This window comes from Mycteria americana, chromosome 5, assembly GCF_035582795.1.
Source record: "Mycteria americana isolate JAX WOST 10 ecotype Jacksonville Zoo and Gardens chromosome 5, USCA_MyAme_1.0, whole genome shotgun sequence".
Taxonomy (NCBI): domain Eukaryota; kingdom Metazoa; phylum Chordata; class Aves; order Ciconiiformes; family Ciconiidae; genus Mycteria; species Mycteria americana.
This window is the reverse complement of record NC_134369.1, coordinates 48,226,723-48,247,474: the sequence shown is the minus strand read 5'-3', so window position 1 is coordinate 48,247,474 and position 20,752 is coordinate 48,226,723. Positions and strand designations below refer to the sequence as shown.

At 40.5% G+C, this 20,752-nt stretch overlaps 1 protein-coding gene across 3 annotated transcripts in view; it reads right to left on the bottom strand.

The window, feature by feature from the left end:
• Positions 1-20,752, bottom strand: part of TTLL5 (tubulin tyrosine ligase like 5) — a 145,060-nt gene that overhangs the window by 76,450 nt on the left and 47,858 nt on the right. For all 3 annotated transcript variants that reach the window (XR_012775944.1, XM_075503279.1, XM_075503280.1), the window contains exons 17-28: positions 18,147-18,260; positions 17,672-17,763; positions 16,997-17,059; positions 16,004-16,042; positions 14,933-15,078; positions 13,743-14,034; positions 9,495-9,615; positions 7,694-7,840; positions 5,309-5,409; positions 2,207-2,340; positions 1,477-1,590; positions 666-1,076 (exon numbers count right to left, since the gene is read on the bottom strand). Coding sequence is in view for 2 of the 3 variants with exons in the window: in XM_075503279.1 (XP_075359394.1) it covers positions 666-1,076; positions 1,477-1,590; positions 2,207-2,340; positions 5,309-5,409; positions 7,694-7,840; positions 9,495-9,615; positions 13,743-14,034; positions 14,933-15,078; positions 16,004-16,042; positions 16,997-17,059; positions 17,672-17,763; positions 18,147-18,260 (1,774 nt within the window). In the remaining variant the exon portion in view is untranslated. The remainder of the gene's footprint in view (positions 1-665; positions 1,077-1,476; positions 1,591-2,206; positions 2,341-5,308; positions 5,410-7,693; positions 7,841-9,494; positions 9,616-13,742; positions 14,035-14,932; positions 15,079-16,003; positions 16,043-16,996; positions 17,060-17,671; positions 17,764-18,146; positions 18,261-20,752) is intronic.

The window sequence follows — 20,752 nt, the reverse complement described above, 5'->3', positions numbered from 1 at the left end:
TAACCAAAACTACATTAAAATCACTAAACAACAGATAAGTAATACAATCAAGCAAAAATATACAATATGTCATTTCCCAGCTCTTTTCGAACAAGTTTGAAGGCCGAGTTCAAAGTTCAAGGTTGAGGGGAGACCTTATCACTCTCTACAACTACCTGAAAGGAGGTTGTAGAGAGGTGGGTGTTGGTCTCCCAGGTAACAAGTGATAGGACAAGAGGAAATGGCCTCAAGTTGTGCCAGGGGAGGTTTAGACTGGATATTAGGAAAAATTTTTTCACTGAAAGGGTTGTCAAGCATTGGAACAGGCTGTCCAGGGAAGTGGTTGAGTCACCATCCCTGGAGGTATTTAAAAGCCGTGTAGATGTGGTGCTTCAGGACATGGTTTAGTGGTGGACTTCATAGTGTTAGGTTAATGGTTGGACTCCATGATCTTAAAGGTCTTTTCCAGCCTAAATGATTCTATGATTCCCTGTTCATCTGCTCAATAAAAGGGCATCTTTGGTAAACAAGGGCTGCTTCCTGCACTACTCCTTTCCATGAGAAATTTAGCGCCATTCAACAAGACTCATAATTCTGGAAATGTAAAATTTCTACCTACTCCAGAACAGAGATTACACAATCTCTATACTGAACTAGCAGGTTATTATGCATCCCAGAACACTCACCTACTTTTGCAGAGGATGGTCGGGACAATCTTTGGCTGTAGATCTGAGCAGCTCTCTGAAAAGATGAGAATGGGCCAATGGTGTAGCTACCAGAATGACAACGATGTAACCCTGCAAGGCTAGAAGCCTCACTGGACACTGCGTTTGTGAAGACAGAAGAGCTGTCAGGAGCTGTGCTCTGCAAGGAGGGTAGTGGGAATGGGGACTGAATCAGCCTGGGACCAACTGGAGGAGCCGGCAATGAATGGTGACCAGGCACCTGTGAATTTTCAGAGGCTGCAGGTTGAGATGGTATCCAGGAACTGGTCCTTCTCTGGAATGTGGCACCAGAAACAGAGGAAGAAGCACTAGGAGGGCCACACCGAGGTAATTTCACTTCAGCATTTAAGGAGAAGGTGGGTCCTTCTGGAACTACACAAAGATAATTAGCACACTACATGAGAAAGTTGCTTTTCAGGTCCTTCGGATATTAGCAACACACCAAAGATGCCTCTACTCAGACACACTGAAGCCAAAATGGCCTCATCGACCAGCAAAGACGAGAAGAGGCTCTACATGATGAACATCCTCTTTCAAAGCTTGCCATATCTAGATCTTCCCCCACAGAAGAGCAGCTAACTCTTTCATACTGCTCACTCTACAGTATCTTCTCTTGGGTTTAAAAGAAAAACCTGCAGAATCTTCCCAAAATTGGGCATTTGAATCTCTCAGTTTGAACCCAAAGGTTCCAACCTTTGTTTAAAACAGTATTAAAACCAGTTTATGCATTCATTGTTTTTTTCTTGATGATGATTTAAGCCAGTTCACTTACAGCTTGATTTAACTTCTTTGGGTTTATAGCCTTTTAATGCTCCTTCTGCAGGCAGATCTGCAACTGAACTTTTGGGCTGATCACCTTTTATTTTTTTCACCACCTCACGATGCTCTATAACAAAATCAAGGAGTTAGGAGGTAGAACAATGCAAACTGTGATATCGTTAGAACAGGACTGCAGAATTTAAACCTAGTTACAATAGACTTTCTTGCTAATACTTACGTAGACCATGCAACTCTATTGATCATAATTGTGCTGTCATGTACAGTAGCATGGACTACTGGATATGTATGGCTGGCACTGCACTTCCTTCCATGGAACACCTGATTAGGCTCAAATATACAGACTCTGCCCTCCAATGGGTATGCTCACTGTAGGCAGCACAATTTAACAGGCCTTGATTTCTCTCATCCCTTACTTTGATTTCAGGATTCTCTGTTCATTTCAAATCTCAGTGCCTCCATTTTGCACATTCTCATTTCAGTTATGAGCCATCATATATAGTTCCGTATAAATGCTTGTCCAGATTCATCCCATTTCACTTCGGGCAAAGAAGGTAGGAGTGCAGTTACTCTAGTCTTCGCATGCAGAGTCAGTTAAAAAAAAAAAAAAACGCAACCTCAAGAAACCTGAATAACATTCTGGAGGGGTTGTTCTCTTTCCATAGACCAAAATTAAACTGGATTTGTCTGGACAACATCATCTCAGAACTGCCTGTAACGCTTACCCTCTTGAGGCTGTTTCTCTGACTGGTTACTGGTGTTGCTGGGTTTTGTGCCTGTGGAGTTTGTTCCTAGGAAGACACTTGCTGACTTGTTTTTGTGTGTGTAAAATGTCAGCACTTCCTCCAGGTCACTTTCACTACAATAAGGAGAGAAGAATGGATGTAAGTGAGGATTCTAAGCTTTTCTGCCTTCACGTAACAATCCAAGACAAGAAACAATAAGGAGACTGAAGAGGGGAGTGGGAAAAAAGGTGAGGCCAGACAAGCTAATGATTTTCTGAGTGATGCAGGGTAAGAGCAGAAGAAAATGAACATGCCTTGGTTAAACCTGAGATTTCTACTGAAATGACATTTTCTTATGCAGTAGAAAATTCAAGGCATTCAGGAGCCTTCCCAGGATAAATAAAGAGCAAGTGAAAACTCCAAACACATTTTTGGGGAGATAAGCTCAACAGGAAAGATTCAGTTCACAGCTAAATTTGTGAATCTTCCCCAGGTGGTCTCTAGAACAAGCAGCTATCATGTCCGTGAGAGAACTCAGCTCAGCCTCTGTTTTATAGTCACTGTTAATAGTTTCAATTCAACAGTGTGGGGAGAAGAGGAAAGAGGAGGGAAGAGCTTGTTAATTAGCCAAAGCTGCAGGACAAACAAACAGAACAGTCAATATTTTTGCGAATCTCATAAAACTTCATGAAATGCATACATTTCTCGTTTTCTTTACAAGAAGAGAGTTTAACTGCCCCAATGTCCTAAGCGTCTATTGGTCCCAAACCAGTATCAGTTACTTGGCCGTTCATTTTAGAGCTTGTGCAAGCTGTAATTCTAATTGTTTTTATACTTAACATGCTTTCCTTCTGCTTTATAGTGTTGCCTCAGCGTTAGCAAGTGGGTATATGGCAGAGCAAACACCAGAAGCAAGAAGTATAGTGCCAGTAACACTACAAGAAGACATAACACAGGAATATAAATTTGCATAGCAGCAGTTATAATCCTTAAAAATGTCCTCTGCATATCACACTTGTCCTAGTCTTGGCTAGCCTGAGCTTTGGTAAAATCAATGTCTAAAGCTGATCCCACTGGAGTTTGGACCTTCAGGGCATGCTGCAAAGTTCACCTTTTCTCCAAAACCAATGAGAATAGAGGTGAAGAGGAAATGCAAGAATGAGAAGTTGTTGTTGGAAAGGTGCTTTAAGCTTTTAAGTGAATTTACCAGCATAAGTATATACTTTTACATTGCACTGAGGATGCTTAGAAGCAATGGTTGTAGCATGTATATAACTAAACACAATACCATCCATGTGGCATTGTGTGATATTAAAGAGTCAATGAGACAATCTCAATTATTAAGTGGCAACAATTACTACCCATTTTCTCCAGCACTGCGTTCACTGTACTGCAGAACAAACACTCAAAGTGGAAATCTATCCCCTTTGCTTGGCTCCAAATGACTAGCTCACTGATTTAAGCTTCAAGCACAGCACAAAGTAGTGTCAGATATCGGAGTTTTCAAACATACCTGATCCTTCGCAAGAAGCAGAAAGATCATCACTAGAAATGAGCTGATCATTGGCAAACTGGCTTTTGCTGTTCTTTATCACTCAGGCAGATGATTCAGCAAAAATCTCCAGCCCCAGCCTAGACTGTGCATCAGGCCATGATGGCATGGTAGCCAATAATATGGAAACAGAAGTGTGTGCACTTCTGCACCAAACAGCCATTTCTTAGCATTTCTGGCAAAAAGCAAAATGACTTGCCCTAGGAGGCAACAGTCATTTTAGTAGCCAGAGATGTCAGAGAACCAAAAGCATGCCGTGGGCCCACGTAATCTGCATTTCTAGTGACCAGAGTAGATGCTATGGTATATGGTAGTCCGACATCTTGAGTATCATTCTGTTATAGATCTGTATCTGAAAAGCAGCAAGGTTTTTCTTGGAGCCTGTAAAGCTTTTGCAGTAATGAGTCCATCAATTATATTAGCAAAATGTAAAATTCATGAGAATGCAGCAAAAAGGACTGTGAAGCCTCCTGAACTTAGTTAAGAAGCCTCAGCTATCACCCACTTCTAATCAGTCACTAAGAGTGCTATCCGAACAGAGGAAAAGAAAGAACAGTTTCGTAACTGATCATAAAAAGAAGCAGTGACTGTCAACCTTCCCAGAGAAGACAGAAGGGCATTAAAAAGGCAGGTGAACTCCACCTGTCCAGATAATGATAGGGGTCCTTGCCCATATAGGCATGTCATATATGGGTCAAATAAAGCAGTCAAAAGGAATCAGTTTTTGTGCTCAAGAATCAGAGACTTTGAGGGCATAATTCCAGTTCACTGAATAATTTCAGACCTCTCCATAGTCAGATAGCTATAATAGCATTGTTTCCCATACAATGCTACAGGCCATAAGGAGTATTTACCTATTTTCAAAATACATTTCCTACCAGACTCCTGTAAGTTTAAGGCAGATAAAGTTCAGAGCATGCACAGTTAGAAAATGCTGCTTTTTCATTGAAAAAGTAACTGCTTGCACTCAACTGCCTTAGCAAGCCAAATAAGAGGTTAGGGTGAAGACAGAGTCTGACTCCCTTGCTTCCTCATCTCAGAAAGTCCAGATCTGGAGAGTTCCTGAAGAGAGGCAGCAAGCATAAGATTTGTTTCTGAGAGCAGAAACTTGAGAGCCAGAGCCACAACAACTGTTCAACCACAGCAGCTCAAGGCCATCTGAGCAGCAGCTCTAGTTTCATTCTCCTTCCAAAGTACTACCGCATTTGCTCCAGCATCACAGGAAAGGAGACCATTAGCTCACCAGCATCAGCTTGAAATTTACACAGACCAGGCCAGCCACTGCTGTCCTTTTGGAATCTGCTTAATGGTCAAAATATCTATTGCATGTGCTTCTCTATGCACCAGATACTGATGCTACAAGTGTTTGGTTGCTGGAAGGGAGATAAGAGAAAAGACAAGTTCTCTGTCCCCCAGCAAGAGCAGGAGCAGGTGCTATGGGCACTATAGGTATCTAGAGGCCTTTAGATCAATCAGATCATCTTTAGAACAATCCCATCACCTTCAGGGCTGGGAGATCCTTTATCAAAGGGAATAAAATCCATTCCTACCTTGCTCTGGCAATAAAGTTCTGAAAACCTTCAGGATTCACTCCCTCCTCCTCCTCTTCCTGTTTCTTTTTTGATCGCTTCTGAACCATCTGCTCCGTTTCCTGTTAATAAGTAGTATCAGTAAGTGTCTCTATGTAGTTACTTTATGTTCCATGGCATAGCTACAGCTCAGAGAAGACAAAAAACAATTCCATGGGATCTAAGAAAAAAGAACATCAACTCCAAAGAGCCAAATTCTAAGTATTTCACTATGTGCAACAGAATGGATAAATACAGAGAGCCCCAGAGACAGCATGCTAAGCATACACTAAACTCCTCGTTCCTCCACCTGACATAACTTATTAGAATTGATTTGCTGAGAAGAGGTCAAGTCTTCACAAATACGTGCTGGTCCTTCAAATATACTCTTTGCTGGGACGTAAGGAAGTATGGAGGGAAGAAAAAATAAAATCATTCTTTACACATATTAGGTCTCCTTTCTACTTCTGCTGTTTCTGTCACAAATACAGAGTTCCTCAAAATATCTTTTATTTGAGCATGTGTCCCAAAAAGAGATATTCAGGAAGAAAGGAGGACAAAACTATAAAATTATATTAAAGAAACTCAATCAAGGAGGTCTGCTGAGGGGATCCACATTTTCTACTGTAAACTAGGAGTTGTCCTCTTGAGTTAATTTCTCTTGTCACGCAGCAAATTGCTGAGGGCTTATCTACATACCAAAAATATACTGCTTTAGCAAAAGCAAAGAAAGTAAAACAGTACAGCCTGAGGCAAATATGCATTTACACACTAAACTATACTGGAATAAAAGATGGTAAGCCTTTGTGTGTGAGAATGGGAGCAAGCTCTCAGATATAAATGATCTTTCTATTTTACACCAGTAGAACTTGTTGACACTAGAGGTTGTATTGATACAAACATTTTTGCTAATTAAAAAAAAACCTACAGGCCTGTCTGAAATATCAATACCAGCATACAAGCTTTATCTGACCAGACTTGACCTCCACTTCATTGCTTCCTACTGGTACTCTGAACATTCCCAAGACAGAAGGGTCAGATACATCTTTTGAAAGATAATTCAAGAGGGGGAAGAAAAAGCCACTCTGAGACATATCTCTACCCTTCGCTACTTAAGTAAAAGTCTGGACAATATGTGATCTGTTTTACTTAGTTTGCTGGAGGTAGTATTTCTTCTTCTGTGTCATTACAGAAGATACATAATGATTAGTAGGAGTCCCCTACTAAATCTGAAGTTACAAGTCAGAGAAAAAAGTCTATATGTTGGAATCAGACATCAAAAAACCTCATAGCCTAAGAGTCTCTCAATGGCTTAAACACGTACGTTCTAAAACCTCAAGTGATCAGTTCTCACTTGTTTTAACTGAGAAAATATGTTTATGCACTGATTTATTACCAGTTACACAGCTTTATTTTGTGAATTTACTCAAGAGTTAGCAGAAAATCCTGATGTTTGAACACAATTTGAATGGAAATTATATCCAAAGCAGCTGTGTTCTTCACTCACCACAGAGCCACCCGAGTGTTTTGTGGTTACTCCTAACACAGTAATTCAGTGAGCATTAGGCATACAAGGCACTCCCTGGAATAGATTTGGTTCAACACCAACCTTGCTTTGACAGATCAAGTTACCAGACGTCAGTTCTGACAAGGTAATGTAAGTGAACATCCTCTGCTAATGAGTAGGAGCTTGGAGGCCTGTGTGCACAGCAGCCTCTGAAAGCAAAATTTAAACTACCCTTGTTCTAACACTAAAGAAATGCTAAGGGGGCAAAAGAAAGGGGGAAGCTGTTCTGGCAAAACAAGGATTAGCATGAAACCACTGTGCTAAGAACAGCATCTTCTACACCTAAAAAGGTGAAAATTATTTAAATTAGGACCTACTTCTCCATATCACTGAGCCTCCAGAGTCCCATGCCACAGATAGGTAGCAGTCCCTCAGTATACCAAACATGGTAAAATACATATTTCATACTGTTCTGTATAAAAAAATTATCTCTAAAGAAGCATCATAAAAATAGGAAGAAATGGAAAGAGGCATTACAAAGCACTAGAATTGAAGACAAGCCAAAGAAAAAGCAAACTGCCAGTTAAATTCCACTTCATTTCAACACTTCTTTTTACTTCTATGCACATGATTATGGGACTGCATATATAATGTAGTAATACTGTTGTCTACCTGACAATTTGAACAGACAAACTACCATTACTGGATGCGCAACTGCAAACAGACCATGTAAACTACAGAACAGAGCCTTTAAAACAGCCTGCTGTCTTGACTATGACAGCAGCCAGCAGGAGATACTTTAGAAGAGAACAGAAACCAAAAAGAGCTACCAAAAGAAGAATCAAAAAAGAATTAGTCACCTTGTTATAACAGATTATGAACTCGCCCAGCTGGTGAGCCAGGATACGACGACGATCATTTAGTCCTAAACGACGGCTGGGGAGCAGCATCCTCAAGGACTGCTGAAGATTGCTGGCAGCTCGCTTCAGAAACCGTACCACAAGCTCCTGCAAGAGGGATGGAGTTAACAACAGACCAGCTGCAAGGTGTGGGGAGAAGAGAACAGAGGTACTACAGCAACTAATGACTGGCAAGAACTAAACACACTGTCCTGAGAAAACGAGCTGACAACTGGCAGGCAAAAGCATTCTGCAGTGTGCATTTTTAATATAGCCCTACAAATCCAAGGTGGGGGGAGAACAACTATGGTGTGCCTTGCCTGAGGTGGGTCAGACTTGGGAACACTTGAGGAGTGTTTGTCTGAAAAGCATCGCAGATGAAGAAAACAAAAAAACAAGCAGCAAAGAGCAGCAGCAACAACACAGAATAACCTGTAAAGTCCAATACCTTAGGAGAACATTTCCAAAAAACAACCTGCAATGTGTTAAAGAAGGCCTGTGATGAAGCGTACTGACATGAAACCCTCTCAGCGCTACCACAGAGAAGGGGATCTTGGTCAGATATCTCCACTACAGTGATGTAGCCGCATTTCATCACTTTTCATATATGTATACTACTGCCACAACCCCTCCACAGCAACAGATGACTACATCTACACCCATGTAATTCCAACCCCCCACCAAGTCTGTTTGACCTCTGGTGGGGGAAACATATAGCAAGGCAGATCCTAAGACGAGATGCATCCTGTGGGTGTTTTGAACCCTTTCTGTCTCCCCTCTGGATTTGCTTTTGGTTAGGAGCTCTGCTAATGCATAAATGAGCAGCCTCACAGCCAAACTATTGGATTTCACAGCTCGCCTCTCACTGCCATTACTCCAGGCTGGTTTGATCTGTTATTTTAAACATTATTTTTCACAGTACAGCAGACAAAGTGACTCTCAAAAAGCCAGTTTTAATTTCCACTTGGAAAGAGCGGGGGTAACATTTTCCACTGACTCGACTGATTATTCTTGACACACAATTTTATCTCTGAACTGCACTGGCTGTTTCCCTGAAACATGCATTCATTCAGCAAGAATACATTTGGATTTGCAGAAAGCTCAAGAGCCTACTGTACAAAGCTCTTTTAGGAAGGTTTGTGAGGGGATTTGGGCTTGCTGCACTCTTTAAAATGTATATACATCAAATATAGGGCTTTAAAATACTTCCTAGAAAAATTCATCACATGGTTTTTAAAAAAAAAAACCCAACACCTGTGCTAGAAAGTAACTTTCTCCCCTCTGTGGCTTTTACTTGTTTTTCCTCTATCTAGAATGCAAGGAAGATTCCTAAGCACAGATGCCTGCAAAGAGTAAAACAGTACATAGGAGAAAATGTTTAACTGGGTACATGTTCTATTTGAGTAGATGTATGCTTTGTTTAACGCAGCAGAAACCAGATACTGCCAAGTAATCTTAAAGGATCTTAGAGAGAAGAATTCAAAAGCAGGTAGGCTCAGAGATCAGTGAAGGAGAACCAGTGAAAGATCTGAGCAGCTTGAATGTCAACCACACCAGTCATTAAGAGCTGCCTATTGCTGCTCAAATGTCAGCCAGCAGTCCTACCTTGTCTGTATATTAAAAATACAGCACTGGCAGCTGGACAAAGATAGACAACTATAATGTCAGTTGGACTTCAGTTCCAAGCATGGGAACTGACCTCAAAACTCTCAAGGCAGATTTCAGCTTGGCTTCTCAGTCTGGCCAACACAAAGCTTCTTACCATTTGCTCATCCTCTTTGGCAGCCCAGGCAGGATTCTGGATCTGGTCACCAGCCTTCTTCATCAGTCGCAACTGAACATGCTGTAGATAGGCAGAGAAAGCCTTGCGAGCTTGCACTTTGCTGTGGACCAAGAGAATCAGTCAGCTATCTTCAGAGTAGTAATGGGAACAGTTATAGCAGTCAGGCACAGCTTATGGACCAAAGTACGGTCAGCAAGGACCTCCTAGGTGCACAAATGTTGAAGCTCAAGGGAAGGAGGACCCCTTCACCCGACCAGTATTTTCAAGGAGACCTTCAGTTCACCAAGATGGGGGAGGTATTGCAGGAGATACAAAAGACAACACACTCTAAAATCATCTCTAAAAATGGAATGCTCTCCTTGCCTTTTCACAGCCTTAGCTACTCTCCTCCAAAAGCCAATAACATGAACATCAGCAAAACTGTGTATTTTTAAACCAAATTCAAGGCTCTCTTGGGCCTCTGTCTTCACAAGCATTTTGAACACCACAACAACAGACCATAAAATAAATAAAGGGCTTGGTACTGGTGCCAGAGTTATAACAAAGGCCCTGCAATTCCCATTGGAAATGAAAGAATTAAATCTGTGAAAGTGAGCTCTTCCCCTGCTGGCCCAAGGACACAAGCCAAATTTCATTGAGCAAGGCACCACTGAAGAATGAAAGAACATCAGCAAAATCTGCTGTGCAGCTGGCTGAACGTGTCAGGAAGCTGTGAGCATGAACTGAGGAGAGGACAGGGGTAGGACTGGGAGGGACACATTGCTTCTCATTCCCTCACAATGGTAGTCACTTTAGCATATGCATCTGTTGTGAGAGAAATTGCTGAAAGCTTTGCCTAATTCTGTTCATTGTCATCTTGGCCTAAACCCTCTTCTCCAACATTCTGCTCTCCCAGTCTCCACTCTTCCTCAGTTTTCCGCATCGTTGCTACAAGCTGTCCCTTGAATTGCCAAGCATGATTTCTCCTTTCCTTTTCATAAGGACGTAGAAGAAGATGGGCTTTAGTGTCAGTGACAGATTCCCCTTCTGTCACAGGCAATGTCCTAATCTTTTCTATAAAATTATCAAGTTTCATCTTAAGACAAACTAGAGTTTTCAACCCATTACTTTTCTGGAATATTATTCCAGAACTTACTGTTCTAATAACTAGGAACCTTCTTTTACTACCCAGCCTCGCTTCATTCATGAGCAGGTTATATTTGCTTTTTCTTTCTCCAACATTGTCCTTTATCTTAAATAATTTCATCCCTGATGGGTCTCCTACCATGAATGTATTTATTAACAGTAATTACATCCTTTCATAGTTTTCATTTTATTGGTGTGAACTATCCACATCTTTCAGTGTCTTCTAACAAAGCATCCACACTGGTGACATGATGAGACTAGCAGCTCATATCTACCTGTTCCAGTCACAATTGATCTTCCATGAACATGGGTGATAGCAACTGTATACAATATTCCACATGAAGTCTTAGAATTATCTCAAGCTATAAACCCTAGACCACATTTGGCGTTTTCATGCATGCATGAGCTAGAGCTTCGCAAACCTCCTGTGATCAAGCAGCATGCAAAATACTTTTCCATACAATTGATTTCCAGTTGATGAACACCCAGCTGATAGAATTTCTGCTGTAAATTATTAGTTCTAAAAAGCATGCCCTTGCACTTTGTGCTACTGAATTTCATCCTAGTTATAATATTCCTATCCTCAAGTCATCCAGTTCTTCCCATATTTATTCCGCTACTTTTCTCTCATGGTAATAACTCCCAAATGTTTTCCATCAGCAAATTTCATTAGCACATTTCTACATTTTGGGTCATTCTTGAATTGATTATTAAAATCAGACTCAGACTGATTCCTGAGGAACCTCACCATTTTTTCTCTACTTCTTCTCTGCTTCTCAGGAATATTCTCAGATACTTACATGGTCCTCATGACTCCATGTACATGAGTCCCTGAAATTTCACTAAAAACTCAGTCCAGAAATTTAGTCTTCCTGTTTTACATGTCTGTAAATTTCATTAACACTTTGTTACAGTGTTACATAGAAATCATACAACATAGTAGCACTTATAGAGATCAATGCATCAATTTAGACAAGAATTGAAGTTAAAATAAAATGCATTAAAAGTATCTATGCATCTGCTTAATCATTAGCTTTTGGTGCTTCTGGAAGACCATGCCAGGCCCAAAAAGGGGCTAAGCAAATGATTTCACAAGAGTCTCGAACTAACATCCTCTGTGGATATCTGTACCAGTACTGCAGTAACTAAAACATGATAAAAATACCTGGTTACAATTCCTGTCTTCAAGTGAACTCCAGAATGCACAGCAGGCCTTGTAATGCCTCTGAGCTCTGTATGCTACTAGTCACCACACCTACCTTCTCTTCCCACACGTGTGGAACATCAGGAGAACACTCTGAACCCTCACTAAGAACTAATACTCTATACATCAGGCCACCATATATCGGAAAAGGCTCTCCCCTGAGGGCTCTCTAGGGCTGCCAGGTTTGCTCCAGGTGCAACTCAAACACCTTGTGACCAGGAGTTCAAGATTTGTGCTGGTAGGAATTAAGGACCCCCGTTATCAACATCAGCACAGTAATACAATTCTTTGCCTGCACCTGATACTTCTGTGGGAAACTGAAGAAGGTCCTTGTATAACACTGCCTCTCCTCCAGTGTGTGGAATATTGAAACCTGAGGCCTTAAATGCAGGAACAAGTAACTCTCTTTCTTTTTACTTCCCTGGGAATGGCACAGTTGGGGCAACATGTTTCATTTGACTGTCAACTCTTCACCAGTAACACGGAATGTGTAGAAGGCAGAGAAATTGCCTCATCAGGCCGACTAAAGGAGAAAGAGAAGTCTTACCACTTACAAAAACTGACTGGAATAGGCTTGGTTTCTTCTTGATGAAAAATGTCATTACTTCAGCTCCTCTGCCTGTTGACCCCACAAGCACAGCTCTCATCAACGAGAGATCAGATGGGGCCAAGCCCAGCACAATCCTGGAACATGAGGTCACCACAAGCCTTACACACTTCTGCGGGGAATCCCAACAGTACTGGGTGCTGAGCAAGATTCTGCCAGAAACACCAGACAGAGCTTGTTCTTGGCAGGAGTCAGTTCTATATATAGGTAGATGACAGCATTGCTGTTGGTCCTCAAAACAGGTTTCAGAATCTTCCCTGTCACGACAGCAAATGTCCTTGCCACAAGAAGACATTAGAACAATCCCTAAATCCATTTGATAATTCATAAATCCTCTAAGAAACTAAACTAAGAAAGCAACAACAAGCAACAATTATTATCTCTACCTTTGGACATTTTTCACAGAAAACATAATGCTGCTTTTCACAGAAAACATAATGCTGCTTCTCATCTAGAAGATGTAAAATCCTCCTACACAGATATATATGATCACTCTTTCTTTTTGCCCTTCCTGTCCATCTGCAAATAGACAGTGTTACTACCCACATTTAAGGGGAGGATCATGCTTCTAAACATCTAGTAGGACCCTTGTTGGTGTTATTCTATACAATCTCCTTCAGCACCTCTCTTTTTTCCAAGCAACAGAGCCATACATCAGAACATACTCCGCTCCACACCGTCATACTCAAGAGCAGGCAATGAGATGTTAAAGTAACTTGTCACTCTCAAATGACCTCCTATCTTGCTCTCCGGGGGGATGACCTTGAACAGAGATTATAATTAGAGGTAAACATTTTATCACCAAAAATAAAAGCACAAAAATGAGAAAACTAATTTTATGGAGAGGCAGCACTGAGGTATTCCTACCCAACCTTTCTTGGATAGTTTAACATGTGTTTATACCCACTTCTTTGGAAATGCAAAGAATGAAAAGACAAATTTTAGAATTCAATAGCAGGCATCCTGCATTAAGACAGAGAGGCATTTTAGAAGCCTGAGTTGACCAAAGAACAGCTTACATCACCAGATTAAAGAATAGCAATGGAAACTATGGCTACCAATGTAACAAGTCAGGCATTTAGGTAAACTGTCAGTCTTCACAACTATCTCCCTTCTGTGCCAACTAGTTATTAAGGCAGCCCACAGTTAGACAAAAATCCAGGCCCCTTTCTCTAGGGTCCTCTTATCTCTTCACAGTCATTCCTAATGTGGCACTAAGGGTACATCCTCCATATTTTAACCAATATTAGCTGCTAGTCAAAACTCAAGGCAATATGCAGAAATCTCTCACCTCAGGTTTCCATGCTTTTGAAGAATCTGCAGCAAGTTAAACTGAGATTCTGAGTCTGCTTTTTGAAGAAACGGCTCTCCTCCATTTCCAGTTTTCTTGTCAAGTTTTTTTGGCAACCTCTCCTTACAAGTAGTTTTCACCAAGTCACAGAGCTTTGGCTTGCTTTTCACCTGGGTGTCCGAAAGAGAGCCAACAGTTCTATCTAGCTCTTCGGCTTCATCTGCATCCACCTCCTCTTCCTCCTCACCTTCTGTGTCTGACTTGAGGGACAGCTTTGTTGGTTCTGATGTCCCTGTAGTAGAGGAGAAATCACCTATGCTGCCCTTTATTATTCTTTCTGTCTTTCTGCTTGTGTATCAAACAGTTGAGAAGCCCATTTTCCCACTATCAGAGAAGACAGACCAAGATTCTTGTCTTAACTTTTCAAATGAAAAAAAAAAATCAAAGGCATTTTCCTGTATTTTATCCTGATTCTTACATATATACTGACATATATGTACACTCATACTTGATGTATATACTCATTTTTTGTATTTGTGTGTGTCAGAAAAACCAAAGCTACAAAATCTAAACTTCCACATGTGCCAATAAAGATCACATACCTTAACATAGCACCAAAAATCATTTTATAACATACAATCTCTCCCATTGTAGTCAGTATCACATAGCTACTAGAAAGAGTTTAGCAAATGGCTTCAAGAACAGCCACTTGTGAGGATCATTCACCTCTGTATCCTTTTAAGTTTTTCCCACATCAGCTTGGATAAGAAGGATTTCTCTCTTTCCAACAGCTTAGAATCACTGATGTGTAGGAGAACCAGCCTGGAGGTCCCAAGTTTTCACCTTTCTCTGAAAAGCTGGAGGACTACAGATGCACACATACTGTTGAATTCTTGTACCCAAAATGCAACCACAAGCTCATCTTCAGGAAAATATTGATTACCTTCAGTCGTATACATGGGGATGTGGAATGGTGGGAATGAAATTCTAGGTACTAAAAAGGCAGGAAGCTCAGAAGAGGAATGAAGCGAAAACTATTAACACTTGAAATGAAAACTATTAACTTCAACCTCTGAATCCCTTTACTGACTACAAAGGCCAGAACAACCCCATTCACACGTTTCAAATGAAAAAGTCCTTGCTTGCTTGTTTTTGACTAGCTGCTCACTTAAGACTCCAGCCATGCATACCTGATGATTTTGTCCGTGCTGCTCTAGCCTTGCCATGACATCGCCGTCGCTTCCGTAACTCCAGTGAAACAAGCTTTCTCTCATAAAAGAGAGCATGAGAGTCTACAGCTTCCAGCCTCATCTCCAGCCTTCCATTAAGACCTGATCTGGGAAGCATAATAGAGACATCTTCAATCTCCCTTTATACTTCTCTCCCTGATGATACAAGAGACTCAGCAGATTAAATTTCTTCAAGAAACAGTTTTCCTGACACAGGGAAGATATATTTATGATCAGTCTAACTTTGCTCTATTTAAAGCCTGCAAATGTTTGAAGGGAGTCTTGCAAGTACTTTACAGAACACCATCTCTCTGGTGTCATACTTTCATGACTAAGCAGCATCTGCCCATCATGCAGCAGCTCAAGGCACAATTAATAGGGCAAATTGAATTGCAAGATGACAAAACAATGGAGGGGAGTGGGAAGAGAGCACATGGACCTGAGTCCAATCTTCTGAACCTTTTATGTAGACATCTTGTTCTTCACTGTATGGTCAGAGATAAGAATTTTAACATAATCTAAGTGAAAGATGACAACCTTTCTACAAGTTCTGCCTAAACCAAGGGAGAAGGAGCCCTGCCAGATTCCTTAAGGGAGACAAACAACTTTCTGCCAGTGCACAAAGATCCAGCAGAGTGCTCTTTATGGTATAAGTGGGAACCATCCACAGAAAATTCCTGTTGCTCCATTTATCTTTTAGATCTAGCAAAGAGAATATATGGGTATATGAAGTCCAAAACCCTCATGCATTACAGGATCTTTTGAGAGAGTTCAATGGTGGGGCTTATCAATATGGTAGGAATGCCAAAGTAGGAAGCCTAAGAGTAGCAATGTTAAGGTCCAGTCCAACGAAACTTAAGCTCTCCACATGCTAGGATACTCTTCGCTCACTGTATTTACTTTTCTAAAATTAGTTTGATGGATTTCAGGTAGAAAAGGTGTTGACCCAGGACTTGGAAGATGAAGCTATGGAAATCTAAACTTAGAATAAATCCTACAAAGTACAAATTATTTAATTAAGAAGCCATTTACCGGGATCTCCCAGTGATGAGGTCTCTTTTCATCTTGCCCCTACAAAGGGAAAAATGGCAAAAATTACCTTCCATTCTGGGTCATCAACTGGATTAAAAAGCCTCCGAAGTCTTTCATATGTACAATGAAAAGGCCAAATTTACAGAATTCCTTCTGAGTTCTATCTTAAAGGAGAAAAAAAAAAGGCTACAAAAGAGAAAATCTGAGCAGCTGTTCTACAATTGATGCTTTCATCTGTCTGGCTTAAATTGGACAAGGTGTCATTTGGAGCTACCATCTAGACACATCCCTGAAAGTACACAGAAAAAAAAAAAAAAAAAAAAAAAGAAAATTGTACAGTGCTGATGCAGGAAGAGCTTCTCTAAATATTGTCTCCTCAGTCAGCCACCTTATCCTTACTCTGTAGTTACTTTATTGTGGATCTCAAACTTGGATAAGAAAAAACATTGAGAAGGAAGAGTGTTAAACAGAGTGAAAGATATTGTATACAACTCTCAGTGGAAGTTCAGCTAGCAGCATGAACTGTCATTACCACCCAAGCACAACCCAGAGAAAGAGGCATCAAATCATGCTTGCACAGGTCAAGAGATAGGGATACTAAACCTTTGGAGTAAATTTCAGTGCTTACTTTATATGAAGACAAGCTGTAATGCAACTTTAAATTTGAAACAAAAGGTAAGCAAGGACCACCTATAATCCCTTCATAGAGAAACCTAGGTGCGTGAAGGTTTTTCATGTCTATAGTCATATCTTTTTACTCCAATGACTCCCATTCCTTTTGTGTATTGTCCTTTTTGCCCTTGGATTCAGAAGTGCAACTCGTAAAAATGTGAGAAACCTCCACAGTCACTGGCACACTAGAGAAGAGACATGCAACTGTTACCACCCCTGTAAATCACAGGCCGGTGTTTGTAACATTGGATAAGTGAGGAATCAATCCTTTTCACACTGTTTGTGCCCTTTGCCTCCCTCCCAAATAGAAAAGCTTTCTACCTATCCTGAAACAGACGTGTAGCCAGCATGTAGTTCATTGATGTTTTGTGCTCCAAGAAGGATCTAGAAAAACAAAACACAAGATTTATCAAGATAGAGCTCAACACAATGAAAGGCAGCATAATACAGAAATAAATGAGCTATAAAAAACATCCCAGAAGTGGATTGAGACAATATGCTGTACCATAACAGAAAAGAGAAAAGGGGGAGAGCTATCACTTCTCAGCTGAAGTTCCCAGTGAGGTAAGAGACACAGAGAAACATTACAGACTGGAAAAAAAATTAGACAAGCATAACACGGTATCACTCACAGGAGGAGTCCTATATTGTCTTTATGGCCTAATGGCAGAGTGCACAGTATGTACAGCTCTAGGATGTAAAAGCAGATAGCAGGAATGGATTATTTGAAGTGAAGACATTTTTATTCTGACAGAAAAGCAACATCAGAAACAATGCTTGATAGCCTTCCATGAGGTGCAGTTAGGCAAAGCAGCAGCAGTTAAAAACAAGGGATCAAAAAAAAGCATCATCAACACTAAAATAAACTCTACCAAAATCCTCAGTATGTGTCTTTCTGATTGCTAAGCTGGTTGATATACATATACCTAACAGAATATCTCTCAACACAGAGCATCAGTGCAACACTGAGCCATCCTTTTGGATTCTTATTCTTACCCATAAAGGTCCCATGTTAATGGGGTAGGGAATATCCGGATGAAGCCGCCTCTCCGTTCATTCTCCTCTCTCACTCGACGAAGAACTTTTATCTTGGAATAAAAAGGGAGGGGAAATAAAAAAAGCCAGCAAAATAGAGACAATGAAAAATGAATCCTAGAAAAATCTGTGCATTTCAGAGGACAAGACTATTACTGCAGTCCTGGGAGTGAGCTGGGTACATATGATATCCTTAGGCAATTTTATCTTGCATTTAAATTCTGAAGGAGTCTGTCACTGCTTGGAGCACATATGTATACCTGGCATGACTGAGGGCAAGGGCAGTACCAGCAGTAAAACTCAGCAGTTCTGTTTCAAAAATTATACTTCTTCTGTCATGTTTTTCATATATATGCACTTGCTCTTTGCTGAGCAAATAACTCCACATATTGCATGAAAGCCAAGGTAAATAAAAGATATTTAATAGCCTACTTACCTCCTCCATGGAGAGACCTAGCACAGAGCTGCCTTGCCTTCCTGTTGCTTTTTCCCTGCCTGAGGGCATCGGGTTTTTAATTTCAGCATCACTGGCAGACAGAGGACGGGTACGCTGTAGAGACAGTGTGAATCCAGACTTTTCCCTTTTCCTCTCTCTACTTACTTTAAAAAAAAAAACAAACAACTTACACTCAAATTCCAGGACCCCATTCCCAGCAGAATCTACACTCCAGAGTACTACAGCCAGAATTCACAATTCCACACTCCAGCTGTTGAAGAGTCCACACCCCAGCAGGCACTAAGTGTGAGTATTCACATTCCTAGTTTTTAGCACAGCAGGACTCACAATTCAGGCATCAGTGCCAGTATTTACACTTCTGGCCCTTTCCAGAAAAACATGAGACATACCCAAAAGCACCAAAGCCAGGATTTCATATGGAAAAATCCTCACCCATGGGGCACTAGAGCCAGCATTCACACTCACAGGCCCCAAATACACTTTGATTCACACCTCAGTGGTACCAGAACCATGATTCTCTGTTCTAGTTGTGTTGCTACACTAGAAGAACAGAACTGTAATTCACTGCTGAGATAAAGCTGCAGGAAAAAAGTGAAGAATTCAGTTCACCACCTGTTATTCTTTTGTTACTATACTGCTGGATCTCAACTTGCTACTTCTCACACTTAACGGGCAGATCTTGTATATGTATGTAGAAACATCATGCAAATTTGCATATATGTGCAAATTTTAAAAATAAATAATTTGCAGACAGTCTCTCCAAGCTCATTCTTAACCTGATGGGCAGTTCTGATCAATTCTAACAAAGGACAGGAATTCAAAGTATCTTCAAATTAGCAGGATTATAAAATCTTAAAATCTTAGCAAGATTGAAATCTTTGAACATGTTCTCAACTACATTTTAGCTGGTCTTAGGCCCAGTTCAGATAAACTACCTCTGTAAAAATAGCATTAAAAGAGTCTGGCTGAGAAGGTCTCATGCCTTTATACAAAATTCAAATTTTCTTTTAGCACTATACTGACCAAAGAATGCACAGAGAGCCTTCTTAATCTAGAAAGAAGAGAAAAACGTGACAAATCTTAAACTGGATAAGCCCAGGGGAATATCCCATACAGCTCAGACACAAATAAAACTCATGGCAAGATCAGGCTGTATCTTTATTTGTAAGGACTATTGGAATTTAATTCCATTCTCTCTGTTCCATTAGAAATTGCAAGTGGCTATTCAGAATCTGCAGATGAAGCAATTGCAAAAGCAACAGGTGTTGCACTAGAATGGGTTACACTGCAGTGATTGGCACAAAAAGATCCAAAGAGAAAACAGACATAGCAGGTGCCAGCTGAAACATTTTGTTAAGCCTAATGAAAACTGATTAAATAGAACAAGAGAAAATGAGACAATCTGGATGAGAAAATAGCAGACACAAGCTTATGCAGAAGAAATAAAAATGTCAGTAGTCAAACAGGTTTGCTTGATGCTGTAGATGGCATTAAGTTGAAAAGCTTTTAGTCTTTCTTCCTAAGCTTTCCCCCATTTCAAAAGCACAGCTCAACAACTTTGCTTAATAACTTCCTCTAAAATCTCCTGCTAGGTAACTTCCTCTTAAAAACCATTTCCTGACACTACCATAACAATCATCATGTGCGAACTGCTGCTCAAAGAGAATATTACAGGAAATTTTTCATCCTATCAGATGATTTCCCTTACTAAGGAAATACTTCAATGAAATCATCTCCATTGTCTCAATACAATGGAGATTATTTCACTGATTACAAACAGAAAATGTATGCCTATGTATTGGCAGCTCAGGCTCCTACGACTATTGAAGCTCTGGCTCCTACCTGAGAACAAACTACACTACTGTCAAAATGCTAGAGCAAAACTCTAACTTTACTGAACTTCCTGCACAAACACTTTTTTCAGTGTTTCACTGCAGAATTCTCTCTGGCTGTAGCACAGAAATGTCTCCAACTTCACAAAGATCTTGTTTCCCCTTTGGCCCAGCTTATCTTTAAAAGTATAGATAAATCCAACCACTTTGTTTTATCTCCAAATTCTGCAAGAAACTCTGGTTCCCACATCATGATTCTAATTATACTAAGCACTGACAGCAGTTGGCACAAAGATCCTTCCTATTCTCTATGAAACCTCATTTTTCAATAAGACTCTTTTCTCTTAGCCTCAGCTAAACTTACACAAAATGGCATAAATGGCAGCGCATAGAATGAATTAGGTTCTCAAGATTATTCCATCTGTCCTACCTTCCTTGCCGCTGGGAAACCTCAAAAAAAAATTAGAATCATCGCTATTAGGTTCGTGCATGAAGCCCAGCAGCAAAATAATGCCTACTGTGTCCCCACACAGCCAGGTGCTTAGAATTGTACACTAACATTGATTTGTCCATATGGCTTGCAAGGAGGGTGCCAAATATGACATTTAGAAAGGTAGATCAGTCTGACTTATGCTAACAATAGTTCTACATTTTTCCATTATCTTTAAGAAATCCTTATCTCTGTATCTATTTTGACCCAGTTCACTCTCAAATTTTTGCAGTTTCCTTCAGATGACTGTCTCACAGAAAATA